The sequence below is a fragment of the Coffea arabica genome, chromosome 7c (assembly GCF_036785885.1).
Source record: "Coffea arabica cultivar ET-39 chromosome 7c, Coffea Arabica ET-39 HiFi, whole genome shotgun sequence".
In the NCBI taxonomy this organism is placed as follows: domain Eukaryota; kingdom Viridiplantae; phylum Streptophyta; class Magnoliopsida; order Gentianales; family Rubiaceae; genus Coffea; species Coffea arabica.
In genome coordinates, this window is record NC_092322.1 from 10,054,736 (window position 1) to 10,080,267 (window position 25,532).

The 25,532-nt window shown below is 35.8% G+C and overlaps 3 protein-coding genes across 3 annotated transcripts; 1 reads left to right on the top strand and 2 right to left on the bottom strand.

Moving 5' to 3' along the window:
* Positions 1-835: 835 nt before the first annotated feature.
* Positions 836-1,186, bottom strand: LOC140010525 (secreted RxLR effector protein 161-like). The gene is made up of 2 exons (XM_072057807.1): positions 1,076-1,186; positions 836-970 (listed from the first exon to the last, which is right to left on the bottom strand). The coding sequence occupies exons 1-2, from the start codon at positions 1,184-1,186 to the stop codon at positions 836-838; spliced, it is 246 nt and encodes an 81-aa protein (XP_071913908.1).
* Positions 1,187-8,848: 7,662 nt separating this feature from the next.
* On the top strand, positions 8,849-10,941 carry LOC140010198 (dof zinc finger protein DOF5.7-like). The gene has a single exon (XM_072056710.1). The coding sequence runs from the start codon at positions 9,422-9,424 to the stop codon at positions 10,502-10,504; it is 1,083 nt and encodes a 360-aa protein (XP_071912811.1). The 5' UTR covers positions 8,849-9,421; the 3' UTR covers positions 10,505-10,941.
* Positions 10,942-18,313: 7,372 nt separating this feature from the next.
* Positions 18,314-25,258, bottom strand: LOC140010106 (kinesin-like protein KIN-14R). The gene is made up of 19 exons (XM_072056447.1): positions 24,898-25,258; positions 23,483-23,781; positions 23,197-23,365; positions 23,041-23,111; positions 22,768-22,951; positions 22,484-22,593; positions 22,273-22,372; positions 22,109-22,195; positions 21,821-21,997; positions 21,444-21,717; positions 21,071-21,232; positions 20,754-20,969; positions 20,641-20,678; positions 20,358-20,521; positions 19,980-20,231; positions 19,754-19,819; positions 19,521-19,595; positions 19,358-19,429; positions 18,314-19,035 (listed from the first exon to the last, which is right to left on the bottom strand). Exons 1-19 carry the CDS (start codon positions 25,118-25,120, stop codon positions 18,577-18,579), a joined length of 3,198 nt encoding a protein of 1,065 aa, XP_071912548.1. The 5' UTR covers positions 25,121-25,258; the 3' UTR covers positions 18,314-18,576.
* Between the last annotated feature and the right edge of the window lie 274 nt (positions 25,259-25,532).

The following is a 25,532-nucleotide window of genomic DNA, read 5'->3' on the forward strand; positions in this document are numbered from 1 at the left end:
CGTATAAAACACTACAAATAAAATTTGACAAATATATTGAATATTATACTACAATTGAAAAGAAATTACTAAATAAATGCGGAATAAATAAAAGAGATAAGGAAAGAACGCATTCGAAAATTGATAACGGAGTTTGGCCAATTTTGTCTAATCTCCAGACACTGCCTAAACGACTCGCTCTTAATAATTTTGGGAGAAGAAAGAATTACAAAATAATTCTTTTTGGTGTTCCTCTTTGGTGTGTCTAATTAAGAAGGCTTGAGAATTATTTTATAGTTTTCAAATAATCTCTTAACTTTTAAATTCACTGATGTGGGATGAAGATTATGCCATAAAAGTCAAAAATTGTGGGTTTTAAAAAATCAACAAATCTCTACATTGGCATAATTTCTAGTCTCACCAAAAATACAAATCTTTTCACTCAAACAAAAAATAACAAACGATTCTTGCGGTGCCTTCAAATTTGCGCCCTCAAGCACCAAATCAAATGTGTTGGATGTTGACTAAGTCTAAATAATGTTCAAACTTGGACCTTGTAATTATCTTGGTCAGCATATCTACAAAATTCTCTGTAGTCCGAATGTTCTAGAGAAAAATCTCGCCTTTTTTCGAGAATTTTTCGCACAAAATGATAGTGAACATCAATGTGCTTCATTCTTGCGTGCAAGATCTAGTTTTTTGCTAAATGAATAGCACTCTGACTATCACAAAATACGTTAATGTGTTTTTAACTAACTCCCAAGTTTTCAAGCAATCCTTGAAGTCAAATTGTCTCCTTCACAGCTTCAGTAATCGTCATATACTTTGCCTCTGTTGTAGACAAAGCCACTATTGACTACAAAGTAGATTTCCAGTTAACTGACGCCGTGGCAAACGTGAACAAGTAGTCAGTTGTAGAACGTCGCTTATCCAAATCACTTGCATAGTCAGAGTCACAATATCCAACTGCATATTGACCAAGTGATTCATCCTGCTCAAATATTAATCCAACATCTACAGTATGTTGGATATACCGTAGAATTTATTTCACAGCTTGTCAATGACCTGTGTCCGAATCATGCATAAATCTGCTTACCACACTAACTGCCGGTAAAATGTCGGGTCTCATACACACCATTGCATACATCAAGTTACTAATTGCATTAGCATATGGGATTTTCGCCATATATGCTCGCTCTTCATCCATTTTTGGAGATAATAGGCTGCTAAGTTTCTACTGAGGAGCAAACGGAGTACTTATAGGTTTTGAATCTCCATTCATACCAAAACGTTATAGTATTTTATTCAAATACTGCTTCTGTGTTAGACAAAGTTTGCCTCTCGTTATATTCCTGCTTATCTCCATGTTGAGAATCTTCTTAGTTTCTCCCAAATTTTTCATCTCGAACTCTTTACTCAACTGAGCTTTCATTTTATCAATTTCAACTTAGTTCTTTGACACTATCCGCATATCATCAACGTACAAGAGTAAGTAGATGTAGGACTCATATCGTAGCTTGCGCAAATACACACATTAGTCGTATTTGTTTCTTGTGTACTTCTGACCCATCATGAACTGATCAAATCATTTGTATCATTGTTTCGGTGATTGCTTCAATCCATACAACGATTTGCTCAGCTTACAAACCCAATTCTCTTTACCAGCAACTTTGAATCCATCTGGCTGAGACATATAGATTTCTTCCTTCAAGTCACCGTGAAGGAACGTGATCTTCACATCAAGTTGAGTTAGTTTCAAATTCAACCGTGTTACCAAGACCAACAAAATTCTAATAAAAGAATGTTTAACAACTGGAGAAAATATCTCATTATAATCAACTCCCTCCTTCTGAGCGTAGCCTTTAGCTACCAATCTTGCCTTGTAGCGAACATCAATCGTATCAGGAAATCCTTCTTTTTTTACAAATATTCATTTGCATCCAATTGCTTTCTTGCCCTTCAATAGTTGTGTCAACTTTCACGTCTTGTTTTCTGAAGAGATTGCATCTCTTCTTCAATAGTATTTTTCCATCTACCATTTTTTGTATTTCGAACTGCTTCGGAAAATGTGGATAGAACATCATCAATAACTGGAAGTGCATAGGCTACAATATCAGCAAAACGAGTAGGTTTTTGAATTTCTCATTTTGGCCTATTGACGGCAATTGACTCTTGCTGTTGTTAAGGTTTTTGGGTAGAAACCTCTTTCTCTTTCTCTTTCTCATCTGACTCCTCTTCTGTCATGTGAGAGTCACTGATGGTGCTATTTGTTGAGCTCACCATTATTTACTTAAACTTCATCTGTTTCAGCGTACACTCTACCTGTTGCGGAGTATCATTGGTCTCATCTTGTGTTACCTTTGATGAAATTTGTTGATTTTTTAAAATCCACAATTTTTTACTTTTGTAGCATAATCTTCATTCCACATCGGTGAATTTAGAAGTTGAGGGATTGCATGAGAGTTATAAAATAACTCTCAAGCCTTCCCAATTAGACACACCAAAGAGTAACACCAAAAAGAATTATTTTGTAATTCTTTTTTTTAAAAAATTATTAAGAGGGGGTCGATTAAGCGGTGTCTGAAAATTAGACAAAATTGGCCGAACTCCGTTATCAATTTTTGGATGCATTCTTTCCTTATCTTTTTTTTTTACTTCACATTTATTTAGTAGTTTCTTTTCAATTATAGTATAGTATTCAATATATTTGTCGGATTTTATTTGTAGTGTTTTATACGATTCATTTGGGTGTATTTTTCTTATTCATGTGTACGTATTGTTTATGTATACACAAATTTATTTGTAATAATACACCGTGCACGTAAATTCTGCCATTGAAAACTGGATTTTAAGTCGGACCGCTTGTGACCTCTCTAGCCTTTTCTGGGAATTTACTTGAAATAGTAATTTGTCTTAAGAGATTGTTTTAATGATCTTTCTTGAGAATTACTGAATCGGTTTAAATCAGTAGTTGAATTATTGAGTGGAAAATTACTCGGTTTCCCCAACAAACACTATGATCGGGCGTCTTGAAAAAGCTGCATAAATTGAGCTTCCTGTTTGTGTAGATCTCTTGTTCTTTAAGAGAATTCACTCTGTTCAGAGAGATCATGAAGATGATTTGCCAACTGATATCCCGGCCTTGAGCTGTGTTCTTGAGAATTTTGAGTGGTGGGAATGCTAGCGTTACGTGTGTCTTCTCATTATGATGCTCAAAGGGTCTTTTCAAGTTGCAGATATATGAGTATTATGAATGTCATCACCAATGATGGTTCTTAATAACTTTGGGTATGTGATGATGGCTATGGAAATCAACAAAGATTCATTTGCATCTTACCTCCAGATTCTAGGCATTTTCTCTTCGTATTTGATAGATTTCAAACTATTTGAATAGTAATTTGGGAAGTTCTAATATCTTTTGCAGTGCCATAGATGCTAAGTTAACCTCTATTTTAACAGGTTTTGTGTCTCTAAAGAAAGTAACGTCCCTGCCATACTTCATTTTTAACATTTTTTTTTCTTCAATAGGGGAGGAGGAGGAGAGATTTGAAGTAATGTCCCTATTATAAAGAAGTTCCATCTTGAGGGGTGCTAAGAAAAATTCTAAAATTTTCCCATTCCAAAATTTCCTTAATACATGTGTCTGAACGCTATAAATTAGTTCTATCCAATATGCTCTGCAGCCCTTCAAGATCCAACTTAAGTGGTAAGGACATTAATCAAAGATGACATAAGGTCTCTAATTTGATCATCAAAATCCTTCTACTTCTTCATTATCCCATATAAGGTTTGGAGTTTTTCTTTATATAAAAAAAAAAAAAAAAAGTACAGGATAGCTGCAGCAACACAAGACTGCTGCAAGTGCAGCACAAACGTAGCTGATCACACCGTTGTTAGTTCAGGAGGATCTGATGTCTTTGTTGATTCCTTAGGTTATATAATTATTTGAGTGGCTCAGATTCTTCAGAGAGAGTTGACCTGACTGGATACAAGTTTGATGCGTCTCACTTTTGTTAGTAGTACTTAGTTGTATTGGTATTTTTTTTTTAAGAAAAAACTGAAATGAATAATAGAGATTGGCAATTGAAAAGCCTTTGAAATTGGAAAAGAAAAAGTATAAGTGGAATACTTGAGATGGCAATTTATCATTGGACGAAATTATAACTGGTTTACATTCACAAATTTAGTCACAAGAACCACTAAGATGAAAACTCACCAATAAAAGGTAGGTGTTCAACTGTAAATAAAGTGCAAACCAAAGTACAAGGTAGAAGAGGGATTAGAATCCTGTTTATTGAATTTCTTTTCATTGTTCCCTCCAGCTATTTATATCTAAAATTTTATGATTACATGAAATCATCTAATTTTGTATTTTTTTTCTTTTAATCTCTAGATCAACATAGTAAAAAAGTAATATTCTATTGAGAATACTTTGACATTCAATTTTCACGAAACATTTAAATGGTGAAAAATCAGTCAAAACTGTAACAAAATTTGTAATGATTAATCAAAAGGTAAAACTTAATTAATTTTATATGAAATATTTTATGTATAGCTAACACAAGTGATAAAATATATTATTATGAATGGTGTTGATTTTTTAAAAATAATTTTTAAATTTATTTTATTGGAATATAAATTTCTCTCTCCAATGCAATGGAGATGAGTCTAATCTGGTAGAAGATTACCATGTCATTGCTTCACCGGTAAAGATTGCCTAAAAGGTAATAAATCAATTTCCAGTCATCAACAATATTGGATCGCATGCAAAATTGCAGCCATATGACCATTTCATTAAATTGATCCTCAAGAATAAGGCTTCAAGCAATAAAATGGGGTGGTTTCTTAAGCTACCATTTCGTACAATTTGCAATCATTCCTTGAGTAAAAAAGAGACACCATTTTCTTTTCTTTTCCATCAACTGTAATGGCTGCCATCCTGAGTACAAAAGAACCACCTCGTGTGTTAGGGCTTTTGAAGTTGAATAGGGTCACTGGATCCTGTCCATTCTATTGGTATTTTGAGACACCTACAAAAGTTGGGTAACTTAAGAGTGTGACAACCCTAGAATTTGCATTGAGCCTCATGGAAATACTTTTGTAAGAAACACCTGGAGCAAGGAGAAGACAGAATTCAATCCAAGCCCAAGAAATCCTAGACCCAAAGCTGCTGCTGCCAGATTTTATGACCCATGGAACCTAATTAATTCCACATATCTCTGGCCCCTCAAGAACTATTGAATTTTTCAAAAATGTTCTAAAAAATAGCTAATAAAAAATAGCTAATTCAAACAGACTTGCAGAATTTCCATTTTTTAAGTAGCAAGAAAACAATCTGCAATCGTAGAGAAGCACAAAGAAAATAATCTGCAATCGTATAGCCTATTAATTGGTTTTATTCTTCACAAACACTTTGAAGAAAAACTAAGACTAAGGAAATTACAAAAGAAAATCCAAATCCCTTTACATTCTTTTATTTGAACAAAAGTTTTTATTCTGCCCTCATCTTTATATTAGCCTAAAAACTAAATTAAATTAGAAAATGACATATTATGATAAACTACGTACACAACTTCTGTTTCTCTACTCAAGTCTTAATGTACGTATTCACTCTATAAATGGATACACACAAACAGATGCAATCATGGCATGGCAAAGCATGAAATTAATTAGAAGTGCATAAGTACTTGTGCATGCCTAAAACTAAGTACTTTTCGGGTCAATTAATATTTCGGACCACACAAATTAAATACGTTTACTAGGTCATTTTTTTCCCCAGATTTCCAACAGGTAGGATAATTATTGCGTTGCGAGAACTTGGTCATCTTGCATGGCCGTTAGTTTTATGGTTTTGTCCGAGGGCCGATCGAGTTTCTTGTGTTTCATGACCTCATGCAGATAATCGATCAGTCGTACGCAAGCAAGAAACAATCGACAGAAAATTGAGAGGACCATCCTCGCCTAGCAGTTTAGATACCTTTCTTGCACCGAAATATAAGGACCCTGTAGAAATTGTAACGGATGCACCAAACCTGGGCTATTTGTCTCAACTCAAAGATAAGATCATATGTGGAGAAGAGAAGAAGAAGAAGAAGAAGAAGAGAATTTTTTTTTTTTTAAGAAAAGAAAAGAAAAGAAAATGCCCGTGAGAAATTTGATCAGATGTAACGTTCGATGGCTGGCAAATAGTTTCTTGATCAGTGATCATTAGTGTGTTTGCATGTGGGAATGGGTTTTTGGTTCTGCCCTCACGGGAATCCACACACCCTCTGATCATGAGATCCCCCCCTATTTCCCTCCCTCAAACACATGCACAACACACACTACACAAGCACTGCAACACCATTGTTTTACCCGCACAACACACAGTTGTGGGAGACTGCCACTATGGACCAAGTATGTACACAAATTTTTTACGGCGCTTACACGTTTATTCTGGGCTATTGCTTGTGTAGTTTGTTGTGTTGCAAGTGAAAAGTGATAGTGCTTTTCTTGATGGGCGGTAGTGCCATGTCATGTAGGGGGTTTCCAGCTAAGCTGAGCTAAGGCTTTTCTTGTGTTTGTTGGGGTTAAATGATTGTAATATGGACACATTCGTTTTTAAGTTACAATTGTGATTGTCCATGGCCTTTTCCTCATGCATGCCATAGAAGACGAAAAACAAAAAACAAAAAACAAAAAAAAGATGAGGCTTTAAGTTTGAGCTTCTTCATTTGATTAATTAACAGAGAAAATGGATGTTCTTGATCGCATGATATGGACGTGTATATATATATATATACGTACTCCATATAGGTCATCAGAAGTGTATACATGTAATATATTCTTTTGTCCTTAATTTTACCTAATTGGTACATATATTACTCCTAGCTGAATGCAAGACAACTAAATGATCCTAATTCACAAACCGGAACCAATTTCAATGATCTTAAATTAGTGCTTTCCAAAATTTTCTATCATCTAAAACCCGCATTACAAGAAGCTAATAGCAAGCAAAATCTGATTTTTGAAATTAATAACAGCAAAAACTGGACAATTGGTTTTTTCTATTCATCACAGGGCAACGTAGTTGCTGAAGAAATAGGAAAAAAAAAAAACAGTTGCTGTAGATGAACTATATGCGCCAGCTAGAACTGTGATTAAATAATCGATGTCCTTAAGCTGAAGGTACACTTATAAAAGCTAAAACTTGATCACATGTTGAGCAGCGAATTCAAAATGGAAATTATGGGAGAAAACAGTTACTAGTATTCATTCTCCTTCTACCTCTGAATATTTCAGTACCGTACGAGTTGGCGACACTCGAAAAGGTGTAATAATCTTACTGAATTTCTTGCTATCATTTTGGGCTAAAAGTGTTCTTAAAAATCTAGAACAGGTCTACCAGATTCTGTTTAGTTTCTTTTTTTTTTTTTTGGTTAAAAAAAAAGGGGGTTTGTAAAGGTATCTTTAAATAGATAAATTGGATGTAAGTTAGAGTCTCTCCAAAATTGTACTTTCTTCTGCTTTTCTGACTGCTTAGTAAGTCTAAAGGTTCTGTGTGAGGTCCAAGGTCCGGTACTTTTAAGTTTCAATATGCAGCCCCATCTTTAGATGATGAACCTAGTGCTGACACAGCTATCTAGGCTACAATACTAATACCATTAATTTGTCAAGGGAGATAAATGTAATTAACCCCTTGGAATAACGTAATTAACCCTTTAGACAATCTAATCCCATATTCTGAACATATAACTAACGCTTTAATTTTACTAGGGAAATTAGTGCCAGAGATGTTTTAATTCTTGAAATGATGAAAAAACAAACAATGGGGGTTTTCACTTTTGATACGTGTGTGAGTTTATGCATGGAAGATGGGAGCAGGGAGGAGGAGAGATGGGGTTATGTGAGTTAAAAGGGACATTTCATGAGAAGGAAGAGACAGGGTTCTGTGCCTGGCAGCTGTTTCCCTGACTGAATTTCCAATCTAGCTGCTGCTGCTGCTGCCTGCTACTACTTGCCTACATTACTATGCTGTACTACGCTGCCTTCACCTGCCACCCATACTCTACGATCATATACCATATCCAAAGCTCCCATGCATGATCATCGCTTTCAATTACATGGCATCATTATGTTGAATGATATTAATGTTACCTTTCTAATCAGATTATCATCTAACTTTAAAAGTGGGGATTGAAAACACAAAAGAAATTAATAACAGGGAAACTATAAACCAATAATTAGCCTGTATGATCCTTAATCTGAATTTGCTTTCACTCTCTCAACTAAATTTTGTTTAATCGTAGTGGGATAGTTTGATTAATATGATAGCTATAGAAAGGCCATTGATTTTAGGGAAGGAGAGCCAAGAACATTTTTTTTTTAGTTACACTGAGAATTTTGGTAACTCGTGGAAAAATCTAAATGGTCATTGGCCTTAAACTTAACCTTTTTACTTAACATTTTAGCTAATTTAAGCACTGTGAAAAAACCATTTTAACTTTGAGAATGTAGAACTAGAATCAAAATGTATATTAGATTGGTTGCACAAAAAAAAAGGAAAAGAAAAAGAAAAAGAAAATAAAAGAACATCAAACATGTACATGTACATGCGAATGGGTAATATAACAAACAAAACAATGATCTGGTCAAGAAAATAATAATGATTCAGTTTAGAGAATCATTAATTAGGTTTTTGGCCTTATTATGGAGTTGATTTTCTCTGTGTGCCAAATTGTGACATGACTTTGAACATGCTTCTCAAACTTAAAGAAGAAGAGTATTGTGTGATTAAATCAAACGGTCCCTATATGCCCCATCATGCATCATCAAGACTTGGTGCAGTTGTTTTACTGCACTCATCGATTTAGTCTCTCTGTGCTGTATTGAATCCTAGTTCCCTTTCTTCTGTATCTCTCCTTCTTGAATTCAATTGCATTGTTTATCCTTCGGGTACATGTAGACTCTCCACCCTGCCTGATTTTGCATCAAAAATAATCATCTAGTTTCGTCCCTCATATCCTTCCCCCTTTATCTCTCTCTTCCTCTCACTCTCACTTCAGTCATCACGAGCCCACTCTCCCTATATATATATATTCCTAGTCCCTTTTCCCATTACCATCCATCACTCTCTTGAACTCTTTCAATCCTCTCTTCCTTCTCTTTTCCCCAACACAAAATCTCCCCTAGCTTTATTTATTCTTCTACCAGATCTAACCTCCAAAGCTTGCTTGATGAAGATCACAAGACCCCATCAACAACTTTTTGATCTCCTTAACCGTCATGCATGAAACCATTCAATTTTCAGTATCTTTGCCTCTGCAAAAGGAAACTCAATCCAACAACTATTTACTCTATTCCCTCCACCTCTCATTTTTCCTTTTATTGATAACTATTTTCTTTTTCACATTTTTTCTTTGTTGAGGGTAATTTGGCTCCAGGAGAAATTGACACCATTAAGATGGCACCAGTCAACATGGCAGCAAAGTCATCAGCAGCAAACAAAGATGAAAACAACCATGGCTCAGGCACCCGAAAATCAACATCAGCTAGGTCTCAAGAACAGGCTCTCCAGTGCCCCAGATGCGATTCGCAAAACACGAAGTTTTGCTACTACAACAATTACAGCCTCACTCAGCCGAGGCACTTTTGCAAGACATGCAGGAGGTATTGGACCAAAGGAGGGGCCTTGCGCAACGTTCCGATTGGCGGCGGTTCCAGGAAGAATAAGAAGTCCAAGCCTCCCTCAAGGCTTACCGTTGATCCAAAGGATGCAAATATGACATCTGATATTGGTGGATTGAAGTTCTTTCATGGTCTGACTCCAGCCATGGATTTTCAGCTTGGAGGGATAACTAGTTTCTCTAGAGTCCTTACAAATCACTCTTCTCCAACAAGTATTTATAATCAATTGTCTTCTTCTTTTGGAGACATTTCGATTTCCGGCACTACTTCTGGTGCAATTACCTCTAGCCCTTGTTTCAATCTTGATCCATCGGCAAGTTCTGGTGGTTCTCTAATGGGATTCAATTTCCCTTTCTCTTCTGTTCCCAAACCGGCTGGAGATCATGGCACTGCTTTAGGATTCAGCACTACACCTGGAGACGTTCATAGTTCTCTAGCTTACTCTATTGAGTCCTTGAGTTCTATCAACCAGGACCTCCACTATAAGTTGCAGCAGCAAAGGTTGGCCATGCTATATGGTACTACTGGGGAGGATCAGAAAGTGATGATGAGCACTTCTGTTAATCCATCTGTCCCTTTCGAGAAACCACAGCCCATTTTGTTTCACAACTTGGAGAATTCTACTACTCCGAAAACAAATGCTTCTGGTGTTGATATCAATTCAAGAAAGGAAGGAATCAATGGAACAAGCTTATCAACTGAGTGGTTCTTTGACAATACTACTTATGCCCCAGTTACCCCAACTCCAACCAACAGCGGCGGCAATGGTGGAAGTGATCAGAATCATTTGGTGAACCACAACTGGAATGGAATGACCAATCCAGTATGGAACAATCTGAGTCAATACAGTGCACTGTAGGCCGGCTGACAACAATTTCAAAAATTATTGCCAGCGATTATCCTTGTTAGAGTTCATCAAAGAAACAGAAAAACAGTGTTGACAGTATACTAGGATACCTAGACTGGTCTTGTCTGTCTTTTCCTTTCAGTAATTGTCGAGCTAGAGTCTTGTGTCCATCTATCATAAGATGCTTCTTTTCAGCTTTGTCTCTTGTATCAGGTTGGGGAAAAAAAAACAGTCGGTAAAGAGGGAAAGTAGTTGTTTAGTTTGTCTAGCGAGTTAATATTCAGCTTCACCCCAGTAAAGGAGCAAATGTCTCGTTCTCTATGTATAGTTTATGTTTCAGAATGGTATTGTAGTTTTTCTTTTTTCCTTCGAAGATGTAGGAGTCCAAATGTTCATGTAAAAAGTTATGGAAAAAAATACTGGAAATCTCACTCTCTCTCTTTACCTTATCATGTTTACCTTTATGATTGATCTTGTTCAATTTGTATATACAATTAATCCCTCCTTTCATTTGCCCATTGTATCTAAACTGTCAATTTTCTCTAGAAGGTACCTCTTATCCTTTACTCTTTCTTTTTCATGTTTTAATGTTTCATCAGGAGTGATGAAACGAGAAGTCTGACGACAAAAATGGCTTCCTAATGGAAAACTGAAAACCCTTAATCCCTCGGGTTAATCTTGTGTTGCTAATCCCATTATCTGTTCAATCTCTTTGGGACTAGTGAGGGATTTTGGACTGTCATTTAATGGACCTAATGGCATATCTTAGATTTGTTTTATGTTGGAGAGTCAATATTCAGATTTCAGAATACTCACTGTCCCAATGTCTCTCTTCATCATGCAAGTGGTAACTGAGTCTCAGACTTCTGATCAGTTTACTGACAACATATGATATATGAAACACAACAGATCACAGTCGATGATGCCCTCTTCTCTTGGCCTGCCTATGCCTGTGGTTTAATTGCCTGCTCTTGGCCATTAGGCCTAGCCTGCACTTTGTTTCTTGCTCTCTCTCTTTCTGTTTCTATTTTTTTTTTTTTTTTGGGTTCTTTCTCTTTCTCACATACTACACACATTGCCTTGGGCTTTTCGTAATAATTAGTTGCAGTGGTGGAGTGATTTGGTGGTGTCTGAAAAAGTGGTGGCTTGAAAGTGAATTCAATGAGAGACTGTCAATTTTTGAATGAATGTGAGAGGGAGATGCAGCTACTAGTGCATCTAAGCCTCGTAGGGTTACTTCTTCATACATGTATCTACCACTGCAAAATTGTCCAGTCCACTTCAATTTAGAAGTCTTGGATAGTGAGCCCCCTTGCCAATTGCCACTTAATCTCATCCATAATTAGTCCCTCTCTAGTTTTTTTTACACCTTTTGAATGTTGGCTAGGCAAAACTTCCTGTATGTTTGATGAACGAAATACGTAATAGGGGTGTGCAACAAGCTAGAAAGGACGTATTTACTGCTGCGTTACACACCTTATAAATATGTCGGCATGGTGCTTTCTCTGGAGCTACGTTGCAGGTACAGTTTAAGATTCAAGTAGAAACATATTCAGTAATTTATGTGATCATCAAAGAGAGGGAATATCCTTTGCTTTTTCTTCGCTGCTTTTACCAAACAAGTTCATTTTTGCACTTTATTGTTTTAATTCAAAAAGCTAAAAGGCCCACAAACTCTAAAATGCTCATCATTGATTTAATAACCTAGCTGCCTTTTTTCACATGATGATGCAATATTTATACAAATTGTTGTACACTTACTTCGCTTCATTTTCAAAAAAAAAAAATTTTGTACTGCAAGAGGACGATGTTATAAGTAAGTAGATCCATCTCATTGGAGAGTTGCAGACGAGCAGGATAAGTACACAGAGAATGGGTTCTTCTCATTCTGATTTTGCTATACCTACGTACTTGAATGGACCATATTCGAGTGGTCTTGATCAGGTGGTGCAAGAATCGATGTTTGTTCATTTGTAATCTATGGTCCCCAAGACTTATAATGTTAAGCAAGGTTTTTTTTTTAAAAAATTTTTTATAATATAAGTATAAGGTATTGAATTTAAGATCTTTTACTTACAATTCCTCGCTTTGTCGTACATCCAATCCAATCCAACCCTCCCCATTGTTGTTTGACATAGTCACAATTTATTACATAAAAAAATCCGAAACCTAAGCCTTAAACACTATACATCACATCTGCGTACTTATTTGCTACTGAAAATGGTGGATTGTGACTTACGTTTTCAACCTTTGGTTATTACTTCTAACTAGCCCGCTTTCACAACCCTCAATAAACATGTAGAAAGCACAAGTTAATGGCATTTGCTGCTTTAGCACAATTTGAGTCACGTGATAAGGAAAAAAATAACTATTTTACCACTTTAGAACATAAGGTATGAACAAAGCTATTTTTTTTTTATTAATTTTGTTTCATGATTTGTAAAACAACCCTAAACCACCTTTAAAAGAAATCTAACATGATTAGATTAAGGTTCGATTTTCGGACTTTTATTTGGCAGTATGAAATCCATACGCACACACACTCTCTCTCTCTCTTTCTCACATCAAGCAACATTCACCTACTCAAAAAAGGATTGAGAATCATACAGGTGTGTTTTGCACCTTTTAGAACAGTGTATTGCTGTTCTCTTTTCTGCTGCTTTGTTCTTTTTGTCTTATGAGCTTTTGCTAAGCACATCATTACAAGGTTGAATAAAGTTAGACTCCAGCAAGTCGAATTTTGCCATGCTTTCTTCTTCTTCATTTTTTTTCCCCTCTTTGTTTTGGTGGCCTTAAATGACAGAGATACATAGTTGGCTCAAGAAATTCGAAGCTATTGCAGTTTTTCTTGGATGGGCAGGCCGAAGAAGAGGTAGAATGGGAAAATAGCGGCTCAAGAAATAGGAAGCCATTGGAGAAAGTTGCGTGATTAACGTGATAGAACTTTCTCCCTAACACTGCATTTGGATGGTACACTTCAACTGTCAATTAGCCCCTGCAGGAAATCCGTGAGCTTTGAGCCATGATATGATGGGAAACTAGATTGATCTAATGGTAATTATCAACCATCAATTGACCACAAGACAAGAGAACGAAAATCGGAAGAAGACTTTGTAAAGTTTTTACTGGAATGTCCGGTTCATCGTAATCATCCACTTCCAATAGGTATACATGCAAGGAACCAAATTTAGGATTGCAGCCTCAAAATCTATTTGAGGCCTTATGGGCATACACACAATAAGAAGTTAACCAAGTTTTTTTTTTTTTTTTGGAAATGGGAAAATTTTTTCAGCTTAAGTGTTAAAAAAAAAATATATATATATATATATATATATATATATATATATATATATATATATATAGGGGGATGTGGGTGGTAATTTTAAAGTTTTAATAGTGTGCAAAACCTGTTTTTTTTTTAAAAAAAAAAAATTTAGAGTGCAAATTAGCTGCCCAAATTCAATTTGTTTTCTAAGTTCTTGTCTTACCAGTGCATTTGGGGTTCAATTTAGTCTTTTGAAGAAGTGCAATTAATTAAATTCACGTGGTTGTAAATTTAACTGTGTGCAGCATGGGTGGACTAGTGCATGTACCAACTAATGCCCTAAAAGCGTTCATTAGGTAAACCCATTTTTTAATATAGATTATTGAGATTACATTAATTAGGTAAACCCTTTTTTTAATATAGACTATTGGGTGGATTAGTGCATGTATCAACTAATGCCCTAAGAGCGTTCATTAGGTAAACCCTTTTTTTAATATAGATTATTGAGATTACATTTCGCGAGAAACAAGATAGACAGATAGGATATACTCGGCAAAAGACGTGCAAGTTCTCTCTTGCTTCTCTTAGTCAAAGTGCAAATTACCTTTGTATATGGAATAGTATTCTTGTGAAGGGTACATAAAATAAGTAAGTCCTTTAATTGTTCATTTACCGAAAACCCTACTAATGAAGTGCTTAAATGTTGAATTGACCTATTAATCATTTCGTTCTTGGGTTTAATATCGACTGATTGCTAGGGTTTTTTTAATACAGGGAGGAGTCAACTTCTTTAACCTACTGTTATAATCTTGAAAAAAATTACAAATGCAAAATACGCACTATTTCTCTTGATATAACTCAAGTCACATATGTTGCAAAAACCTTCTGTTCTTACATTCTTTTTTTTTTTTTTTTTTGCTAGTTCGAAAATGAAATTTAGTTCCACATTTGGGTACTCATACTTTTTAGCTACTTAATTAATGTCATAGCTAAACTTATCCCGGCTTTAGTAGTCAACAATTACCGTCAAACTCTATATTTTGCAACTGTGAAATTTCAGATGCAATCCCTGCCTGCCAATCAACGTGGAGATGTCGGAATAATTTCTTGGTGCGATTTATAACTATTAGCCTTCTTTCTTTCTTTTTTTTTTTTAATCAAACGAATTATGTATTAGCCTTGTCGGGCGTAATTAAATTAAACCGGTGATAATTTAGGAAGAGAGTTCATCCAATTATTAACTGAAAACCAACTCCAAACTTTGCAAAGGGGAAATGGGAAATGGGGGAAGAGAATAGTTTAAGAAAAATTATGCATTTGAATTAAGTCACATATATTGTGGCTCTACGTATTTTCCCTTGAAAACAGAAATCTTGCCCTAAATAATTTCACTAAGTTTGAGAAGTTGACAATCAACTGCAACATTGTTGTCCAAGAGCACCATATCTTTATTAGCTGGAAATCTAAGTTGATCGATTCAACTGGTTAAAAACATAGGGGTTTATCTAATCAATTGTCACTTTTTGACTTTATAGTGTCACATTAACCTGGATTTTTCGAACATGCAAGGTAGATATAGTTCTCAGCTTGCTTAACCAATCTTTGTTCCTCTCTTTCACGTTCAGTCAGAGCCAAAATCCTGTAAAATCTTCTTCTGTTTATTTTTTTCAACTTTTTTAAATTCTAAAATAATTAACAACCTAAAAGTCTTAAAGGCCGGGGTTCATTGTGATATTGACATCCATTTAATTAAGGAAGTCATATACACCATAAGCTATGACTAATTTGTCATATTATACACATATAAACTAACTTGATGCCCTTTTAAACTCTTCTCTACCCTCTACTCTTTAGCATTCAAATAAACTTCATCGAGACCTCATTAGCATTAAGAACTAATAAGCTACGATTTTATGCCGCACTGCATTCTTTTGGTTTCTATCTCTTGCATGTTTGATATATTTCGTATCATCAGTGTAGATTTATGTCATGAAATTATTTTGTCTATATAAAAAAAAAAAAAGGATTGTACATGCAAGTCTTTTTTGCTAGCTAACATATATAACTACATCAATTATATTTCTTTTTTGTAGTATTTCATATGTTATTCACCCTATTTTGCTAAATTTTATTTGTTATCCGTCCTACCGTACCGTATTCTAAATTGTGGTAAATATTCATTGTTAGATCCAAAAATTAATTTTGAACAATTCAATGTAAATCAATTTTGATTCGCAAAAAAATTAACATCTCATATCAAATTTTGTTGTTGAAAGAAATTACATTTTTAGCATCATGTCATGAAGCAGCTGTACGTAACAGTTTCAAGTAGAGATCGATGAACAAGAAAACAATCGATACCTCTTCACTGTTGGACGGTTGTGCCCTGAATAAGCGAAGCAAGGAAGGAATCTTCCCAATTTTTTGTCCATTTCCTAATCAAACATATAACTATCATCACCGTCGTCATATGTGTCTCCGACGTTACCAGAAATATTGCTGGTGCATGCTTTTGGCTTTTAGTATTCATTTTGTTGGCTTTGTGTGATGATGATGAGTCCTAAGTTCACTGCCAGTCCAGTCACTGTGTGTCTATGTGAAAGAGAAAGCTGCCCAAAAACGAGAAAATTGCATTCAAGATCGTCATTGTTTGGGTCCCTTTTGTGGTTCTGAACAACACTGCAATTTTCAGACCCACCTCTCCATTCACCAAAGCTTCTTCCGCTCATCGCTGTTCATCATGATTGTAATTTTAGCCCCTAGCATGTAAAACCGTATACATGCAATGCTGTTCATCACCATCCCTCAAGAACAAACAAAATTTGTCAGCAATAAGTGGGCTAATATGTCCCAGGTAACCGTCCATTTCTTGGACTTTTTTCTGGTTCTCTTAACAGAACTTGGAGTTTTTCTCCACCCTGGATTTCTTGGTGGATATGGTTATTATTAGTATTTCCTTCTTGTTGACTCCGTCTCATTTGACCAGCCTTAAATGTGGATTTCTGATCACTTTGGTTTACATCACGTTTTTAATCCCGGATTTAAGTTTTCTTGACGAGGTAAATAATAATGATTATGTTTTGTGACTTGCTAAGCCATGATTATCACTTCTACTGCTGTGGAGGCTCGCAATCAATCAAAAAAGTGGCTTGGTTAATGCCTCATGGTGGAGTAAACCTGTTGATTACACTCTGATATAATTTATAAGTTCATGTTTCTTATGCATTTGATTTTAGTTATGCTTCAAAATTGTACAGATTATGTCATCAAATTTTAATAATTACGTTTGTATTCTGGTAAATTTTAAGGGGACTAGGTATTATTTATATAGGAACTAAACATAATATTATTTTCAATGAAAAAAGAATGCAGTTGCTAAGGTTTTGGGCCTGCCGACTTAGTCCGCCCATTCACTGGTCCAACCAATATTTGAAGGCTTGAAGCCGTGTGGCAGTAATTGTACTTTCTCTCTTTTTTTTTTTTCACTTCTCAGAGTAGGAATGAGATTTAATAGACAGGAAAAGAGTAAAGAGATTAAAATTCAGAACCTTTACGTTTTAGGGTTTTAATCTTGACAACTAAATCAAGACCCCTCGAATCTTGCCTCCCACCAATTGCCACGTTATGTGGCTCTTTTAAAAAATCCAAACGAGTGCATAGTGCACCCGTCTGGTCCAGTGATGATTTTGTTCCTATCGACCTTTCATAGGTTCAGTTGAGCATTTTCCATGGTTAAATTAAAATAGAGTAGAATATAGATAAAAAGTAACTATTGACAAAAAAAAAAAAAAAAAAAAAAAAGAGTAGAATGTGTTTCCCATTTCATTCTATGAGACCCTACATGCCAAAGGTAACATTTTTCAGCCATTTATGAAAAGACAACGAATGATAGCATAGGCTTTATGGTTTGAGACAATTTCAACTTTATAGATGGCTACATTGACAATTAGGTTATCTTGTCTACTTGTCTTTGCATCACCTTTTTTTAGTTCGGATGGTCATGTTGCAGACCATATTGTTAAATTGTTGACTAAAAACCTAGTTATCCACGGAAAAGAAAAGTAAGGAAGAATCTTACATCTAATGGTTGGATCCAAAAGAGGATGAGAAAAAAAATTATTTTACAAATCAAAAAATAGAAAAAGTTTATGAATCAATTTTTTAATATTTTTTGCATCCATTTTTAGAATGCAAAAAAAATTATTTTATTTTTCTCAACACTCCACAACAACATATTCTTACCTTTTCTTCATGGACAGACCATCTCATCGACCCAATATCTTTTGATCCCCCACTTTCACGCATTAATGCAAGCCTTCATCAAAGGTCCAATTCCAATAAGATCAAAAACCAATAAGATCAAAAACAATGATCATGGGCACCTACGGACATAAATGACTGGACTCCAAGGAAAAAAAGACTTGGAATCAAATCCAACGAGGAATTCAAGCCTTTTATTTGACCATCTAGCCGGGATCTAGTTTTAGGCTACCAATCCAATTGCACAACTTCTGACATTACATTAGGCGTTTCAGAACTCATTTGTGTTTCATGTGCTTCTTTTTTCTTTTTGCCTTTTCCAAATAAGCAGTAGATTTGTTCATCTAATTTCTGTATATGTAAACAGTACTAGGTACCAGGTAGTTTAATTAGAATTTGTCAATAATTCTAAAGAAAATATGATCTTTTATCATAGCGGGTTTGGACTCAATTTTGAACAGATGGTATTCAGATCAGAATACGAGCTAAGTGTAAAATATACACTATCTGTAATGGCTGCCGTTCCTAAAATTGAGTGGCTTCTTTTGATTAACCTGCATTACCTTGACCAAATCCTTTTCTTGTTTTCCCGCTCTTTTATTCCCTGAACTGGGTCCCTGCTTGTTTTGCCATGAAGGGTTGGCCTCTGGGCTGTGATCACCGGCTTGGCTGTTGCTCTTGAAATTCTAGGAAATGGTTTAGGGGGGTCAGACTGCCTGCCTTTGTTATCACTTGATATGGCAGCATTGTTCTCTGTCTCTCCATTTCTTGATAAGCGCTTCCTTCTAGCCATGTGGAGCAAGTCATCCTTCTGGGAAGTAGGACCTTGACTCGAATGGTGGCTTAACGAATTCGAACTCCTTAAAATACGACGTTCACAATCATTCATTAGCTCATCTCTGACTGAATGCTTTCCTTCAAGAGGGGTGGATCGTGTTGAATCAATAGCCGAGTCAGAAACTGTGGCGCATGCCAACTGTTGTTCTTGCTCTCTGATCTTGTCTTCGAGTTCTTTAATCTGCATTTTAAATGGGAAAATGATATCAGCACCTGCATACAATTTTCATATTAAAAAATTATGGTCCAGTGTTCCAAAAAAGAAAAGGGTCCAAGTAACTTAAGCCACAATGAGAAGAATAACTTGGAAAAGTGCTTGCCACTGAATGTTAAATGTCTAAGCAGTTAACGAGTTGTGTATTATCTAAAATATTGGAAAGTTAATTGCATAATTGCACTTTGATCCTAATATCTACAGATATGCTCAGAGGGGAGCAAGGGAATCAACATGTACTTTCTAATATTCTTTGTGGAAGAAAGATATGAAAGAGAGTAAGCATCACCTTCTGATGAAGTGAAGTAGCCTCAGAGTTATGTTCCAGCTCTTCAATTAATCTTCTCTCAAGCTCCTTAACCTGAAAATGGAGAAGAGAACTGATTATTTAAGCTTCGCTGACCACCAGTTTAAACATGAAATGGTGCTTCCTTGCTAGTTGGATGAACAACCTTTTGTTGAAGGATGATAGAGTGCGACTCTGACTCCTTAACTTGTTCCTTCAGCTTGATTTCAAGATCCTTTACCTGCTTAAGAAGCACGATAAATTCATTCCAAAAACTTTGTTCTTTGTTTCACCAGAAAGTGCAATGATTTTGGAAAAGAACTGACGGAAAGCATTCAAAGGATTAGTGAATAAAATACTAGTTTAATTTCCAAACAAGTTTAAAGCCAGTCACAGAACCTTCTTCTCATACGATGCAGATTCAAGCTGCCCTTCCTTTCTTAGCTTTTTCTCTAGCTCTATGACCTTCAGCAGACAGGAAAGGTTATCAGCAAAACTTTCCAATATCAATTACAAAAAATTAGAAAAAAAAAAAAAGAAGTAACAGAATTGGACGCGTATGAGAAAACATCTTACAGAAAAAGAATCATCAGTCCTTCCAAAGGAACTTCAGAAAGTAAACTACCTTCTCTTGAAGACTAGCACATGTTTCGTCTCTCCCCTTCAATCTATCTGAAAGATTCGAAACTTGTTTTTCTGACTGTAGGTGTGATGATGTCATTGACTCTAGCAGATTTTCCAATTCTTTGATCTTGTCCTGCAGGCTTTTCAAAATAGCATCCTTCCCTCTGGCCTTATTTTCTATGCTCTGTAAGCTCTCATCTAGCTTCCTGATCGATTCATCTTTAGATCTAGATTCTTGTTTTGCTTTCTCAAGCTCCAGAGAAGTAAAGAGCAAAACAATGGACAAGAAAATGCAATGAGAAAGAAACAAGTCTGGACATAGAATAACAGTGGGAGACGGAGTAATGCAAGGATGACCATTGCTTTAACACAAGCATACCATCAATTTCATTTTCTGGAGCTCACTAGTATCAATTTGCTTTCTTGCAGGACCCAGCTCAATTCCTCTGACTCGGGTTGCAAAGTTTAATGAACTTAGAGTTTCGCTCAAGTCCTTCTCTGAAGGACTTATTTGTACAAACATCAGTGTCTTGGAATCACCACCTGCGAAAGATAATTAGCTGGAAATAAAAAGAGAGAACTGGTCCAACAGAGAAAAATAATCCAAGGGAGAGATCTTGATAGCCAAGAAAACAAAAGGTGTCACAAAGAATTATATTTACCTAATGAATCTTGGAGTAAATGTGTTAGCTTCGAGTTCCTACAGGTAAGACAAGAATATGGATCAGAGATGGGGGTGAAACTTAACTCCTTAGGAAGAAATATAGAAAAGAACCTGTAAGGAATGTGGCTGCTTTTATTTGCTAAAGCAGATATAACATCTCCAAGAGCTGAAAGAGATCTATTGATGTTTTGAGCTTCCTTGAGCCTATGACCCTGCACATCAGTCTTTGCCAGCCTCTCACTGCCAGCCAAATCCACAAGCCAGAGCTTGCTCTTGGTACACTCTCCGTTAATCATGTTCTTAGCTCTTACCATTACACAAAGCATGCTATATTGAAATGCCAAGAAAACCATAAGAAAACAGTTAACAAGAAATGATCTTAATCAACATGACTAAGAGTGCAAATTAAAAAAAATTATGATGATTACCAGTGAGAACGACTACTATGCTCATTCACGTTGTTGGATCCAACTGCTCTTGCACTGCTTCCAGCCTGCAGCACATCCCAGACTTCCTTTATATTTTCCACTTCTGCTTCCACTATCCCAGGTATATGATGGAAGCCTTCAGATGCTTGTTTAATTTCCAATCTATTTAGTATTAGCCCCAAATTAAAAATATATAAAAAAGAGCTTATCAATCCAAAAAGGAAAAACACTTCACTACACCACAAAAAACCTATCATACTAAGCCAGATTCATAATTTCACCTATGCAATAACACACAAAATTATTCTAGTACTGTTTCGGAACATGGTACAAAAAGTTTATCCGTGAAAAAGCATGAGGAAAGAAAGTTTACTTTTTTGATGCAGATGATGCATCCAAAAGGTCTCTAATTTGCTCATTGTAGACTTCAAGCACGCTAACTGATATCTTATAAGTAAAATTCTCACTCCTCTCCTTGGCAATTTTGAACAATTCTTCTAGGGTCCTATAGTTGACACCCCTTTTTTCTACAGTGCCCTCCATTGTAAATGTCTTGCCTGTTCCTGTTTGCCCATAAGCAAAGATACAAACATTGTATCCATCTAATACTGAAGTAACCATAGGTGAAGCATCAGCAAAGACATCAACTGTTAAAAGAACATAAACTAAATTAGCACATTTCAAATTATAAACCACTGAAATGTTATCCAGTAATCTTGAATAAAAATAGACACCAATAAAAATAGACACCTTGATCATCTTTTGGAGTGTAGACACGGTCAAATTTGAAGGTTTTCTTCATTGAGCCACCATTCAGAATTCCAAGTTCACCATCGTTGGCTGCATCAAAGTCTACAACCATTGAACAGCCTGCTAAAGCCTCAGACTTGCTTAATGGACGACATCGACAGAATACCCTGATATTTCCTGTCGCAAATTTGCAAATTGACTGGCCGATAAGAAAAAGGAAAGCATTTTGATATGAAATTTTTATGGTAATGCCATATAACAGGCGCATAAAATAAAGTTTTAGTGCACCTTTTGCCTCCTGCACTTGATTAAATAGCTTCCTTCTCTTCACTTGCTCTTCATTGTACTTCACTTTAAGATCCTCACACTGCTCAACTGTAAATTAATTCACTCAGATTATGAATCTTCCACTCATTTCCCAGATGACTGGTTTATTCACAATCATATCTTACCAAGAGTCTGAACTGCAAAGACCATCTTATTCAACTCAGGGATTGAATCGACACACTCATGTGCTTCCCGAGAAAGTTGAATATGCTCTTGTTTCATCCTCTGCATGATGAGTCATTGCCAACAGACAACCACACTGAGCTGATTTCTTATAAATTCTTTACTCAAGAGCAGAAGTGCTTCTACCCTATTAAAAAAAGTTGCTTTATTTACCTGAACTTTTTTGTCCAAATCACTTATTGCTGCAGCCCAGAACTTTTTCTTGTTCTCATATGTGCTTGAAATACCATTCAGCTTCTCAGCTTGCTTCTGTAAAGTTTGATCTGTAAACCAGAAGAACCACAATTAGACAGATCTAACATGTATGAAAAACGACTTCATCATAATATGTCATATAACCACGAAAACAGAAAAGAAACAATAAATTACTGTGACTAATATACGAAAATGCCTGCTTCTGAGACAATCAATGTCACTCAACTATTTTCTTATCTTACCAAGGGAATAAGTCTGGTAAGATTTATTGTCAAGTTCCATCCTAATGTTCTCCAGCTGCTCATTAGCGGATGTCCAGGACATCCATGATTGATAACATTCATCTGTCTTGCGCTGCAATGACTCAGTCAGCTCTTGTATCTTCTTCTCATATTTTGCGGTTGATTGGAAGCGCAGCTCTTTTTTCTGCATGCTCCCCCAAAAAAACAAAAACAGAAGTAAGCATCATCCAATTAAAGGGTAGCATCACTTTTTCCAAAAATTGCAAGTCATACCTGAGCTGATGTGACTTCTATCTCAGAAGAACAGTTATTACATATAAGATGCTCCCTTCTCAGTCTGGGACCTGAAATTAAGTGAAGAGTAGAGAAAAAAGAAATTTTCTCAGCACCACTATATAAAACAATGCTGAAAGAAAAAGCACAGCAGACCTGAATTAGATGCTTTCCGTATGCAAATCCCACTAACCACTGGGCTTCCACTGATCCCTTCAAACCTAATTATCAGGGGCCCCTCTTCCTTAATAGAAACTCTAGCATCAACTAATTGCAAGGGATTATTGGCGCCAACAATTGAAAAGACATCAAAATCAGATAGAACCTGCATTTTAAGTGAATAAATGAGTAAAGAAAAGAAGGTAAACACAGGACCATTATCTCATGCAAAAAGAGAGCAAGAGAAAACATCACTCCAGATTCTCATACTCAATGAACTTGCCTTCTCATCTTGCATGAACACATTAAATGTTCTCATTCCTTTCGGACCAAAGACGTTTATAATCTCCACAAAGTGAAGATCAATACAGTAATCTCCAGGAGGAAGATTATCAATCACATAACTACAGTTTCCTAGTCGTGCTGATTGATAGATGAATGGGCAGTCACCACCCTCAGTGATGTATTCCTCTGTCTGAAATATGTTTCCCCCTTGGAAATAGTCATCAGCCAGAAACTTCATACTGGAATCTATTTCAACTGACGCCTGGGCACCAGCATTAATGAAAAGCATGATTTCCTCTAATCCAAGAAACCAGATTCTGAAGTCAGAATTGATTCACTAAAAAATATGCAGCAAAACAGATAGTATAGATCTTTATCAATAACCCTAAAGCAGTTAAAAAAATAATTAAAAAAAACCCTAGAAAGCGCCTTAAAATATGTCTTTCAGGCTAAGCTAGCCAAAAATGTCTATCTTGTTCAATAAAGTAGATTGCAGTCAGAGCGTTACCAAGAAAAATTCTTTTTCGTTCCATCATGCACTGCCACTGTCCAACCAAGCCAAGATACCAAACTATTTAGATATGGAAGCAAATCTACCTACCCCAAGTTAAGCAATTGTGCAGAAAATCTATTCCATTTGCTCAGTTTTCAAACTATTACTTATAAAGATATGCTAGAATGAAATTTGCATTGTTGATAATACAACACTTAATCATTCTCATTCTGTAGAAGTTTATTCAACCCCAGGAAAGATGCAAATCCAAAATTTCTTCAAAGAGTCTGACTTGGATAGCTGATAATTTGGTGATATGAAAGTTGCTAACAGCCATTTTTTAGCGTATGGAGGTACACTTTTGCAATAAAATACAGCCAAACCATACATATATAAGTGGCTGGAAAACTCACAAACTTACCAAAAACAGCTGCTTGCCTATAGGTTCAGTAACTGAAAAGTAAATATAATACTGTTGCAAATGAACATGCTGGAACTTGAAGCACAATGACAATACTATTTCAGGTATCAACTGTTACAAACGAAGTCTTGGGAATTAACATTCTCAATGGTTCCCCTGTCTAGGTTCTAAGGCTGCATCATGTCACTGGCCTAAGCCTAACTATTGAAACCAGTAAATTATTTGATGTTACTGCTGAGTAAGTTTAAGGCAAGATTAATAAGCCAAGAATATAAGCAACATGTGACTCGACTGAACCCTTTGAACTTTCTTGTAATCATTACAAAAACAACATTTTAATTAACTTAATCAACATTACAACCAGATAATTCTTATCATCCAGAATTTCACACTATTAGTCACGCAAAATTGACTCCCATAATTCTACCGAAGTCATAATAACATAATGATTAGTATTTCAAGGAAAAATCAGGGACAATTAAAGGATGAAAAAACCAACCTGTACAATTGGGTTTTGTGAACCCTTTTGGGACTAGTCTAGAACCCATATCGCAAACCATCGAATCAGCTAAAGGTTCTCGGGTTTGGTCCTCATCCATGGCTGAAACTCTTTCAGATTCTTGATTTATAGGTTTTTCGGAGAACACCCCAGAAAGGTGGGGGTCTGGAATTAATATTTCTTCAGGGATTTGTTCAGATGAATTTAACCCAACGTTCTCCATGAAATTTAGGATTCAGTTCTAAGGAAATTTGAAATTTTTCTACTTCTTTTCTCTGATTTGGGCGTGTAAATGGAGTAAAAGATACAATCTTGAACTTTAGGGAAAGCTGGTCGAAGTAAGAAACTGGTCGGTCTGATTCAGTTTGAAAGCGCATTCAAGTTCAAATTTCGTTAAAAAGCTGACCGTTATGCTGCAGTAGAATGGGCTAAGAAAAATACCTTGGGCTCAGCTTGTTGGAACTTGGGCGGTCGTTGTCTGGGCCATGGTTGGTCCTTGAAGAAACCCAAAATCCCATCCAGCCGAATGCTTACTGTATTAGTTTGGATTGGCTTCTTTGATGCAAGAAAAGAAGCCAAACTTTTGACTCTCAAACTCAGCTCATTAAGTTATTAAGTTGAGTTCGAGTTCAACT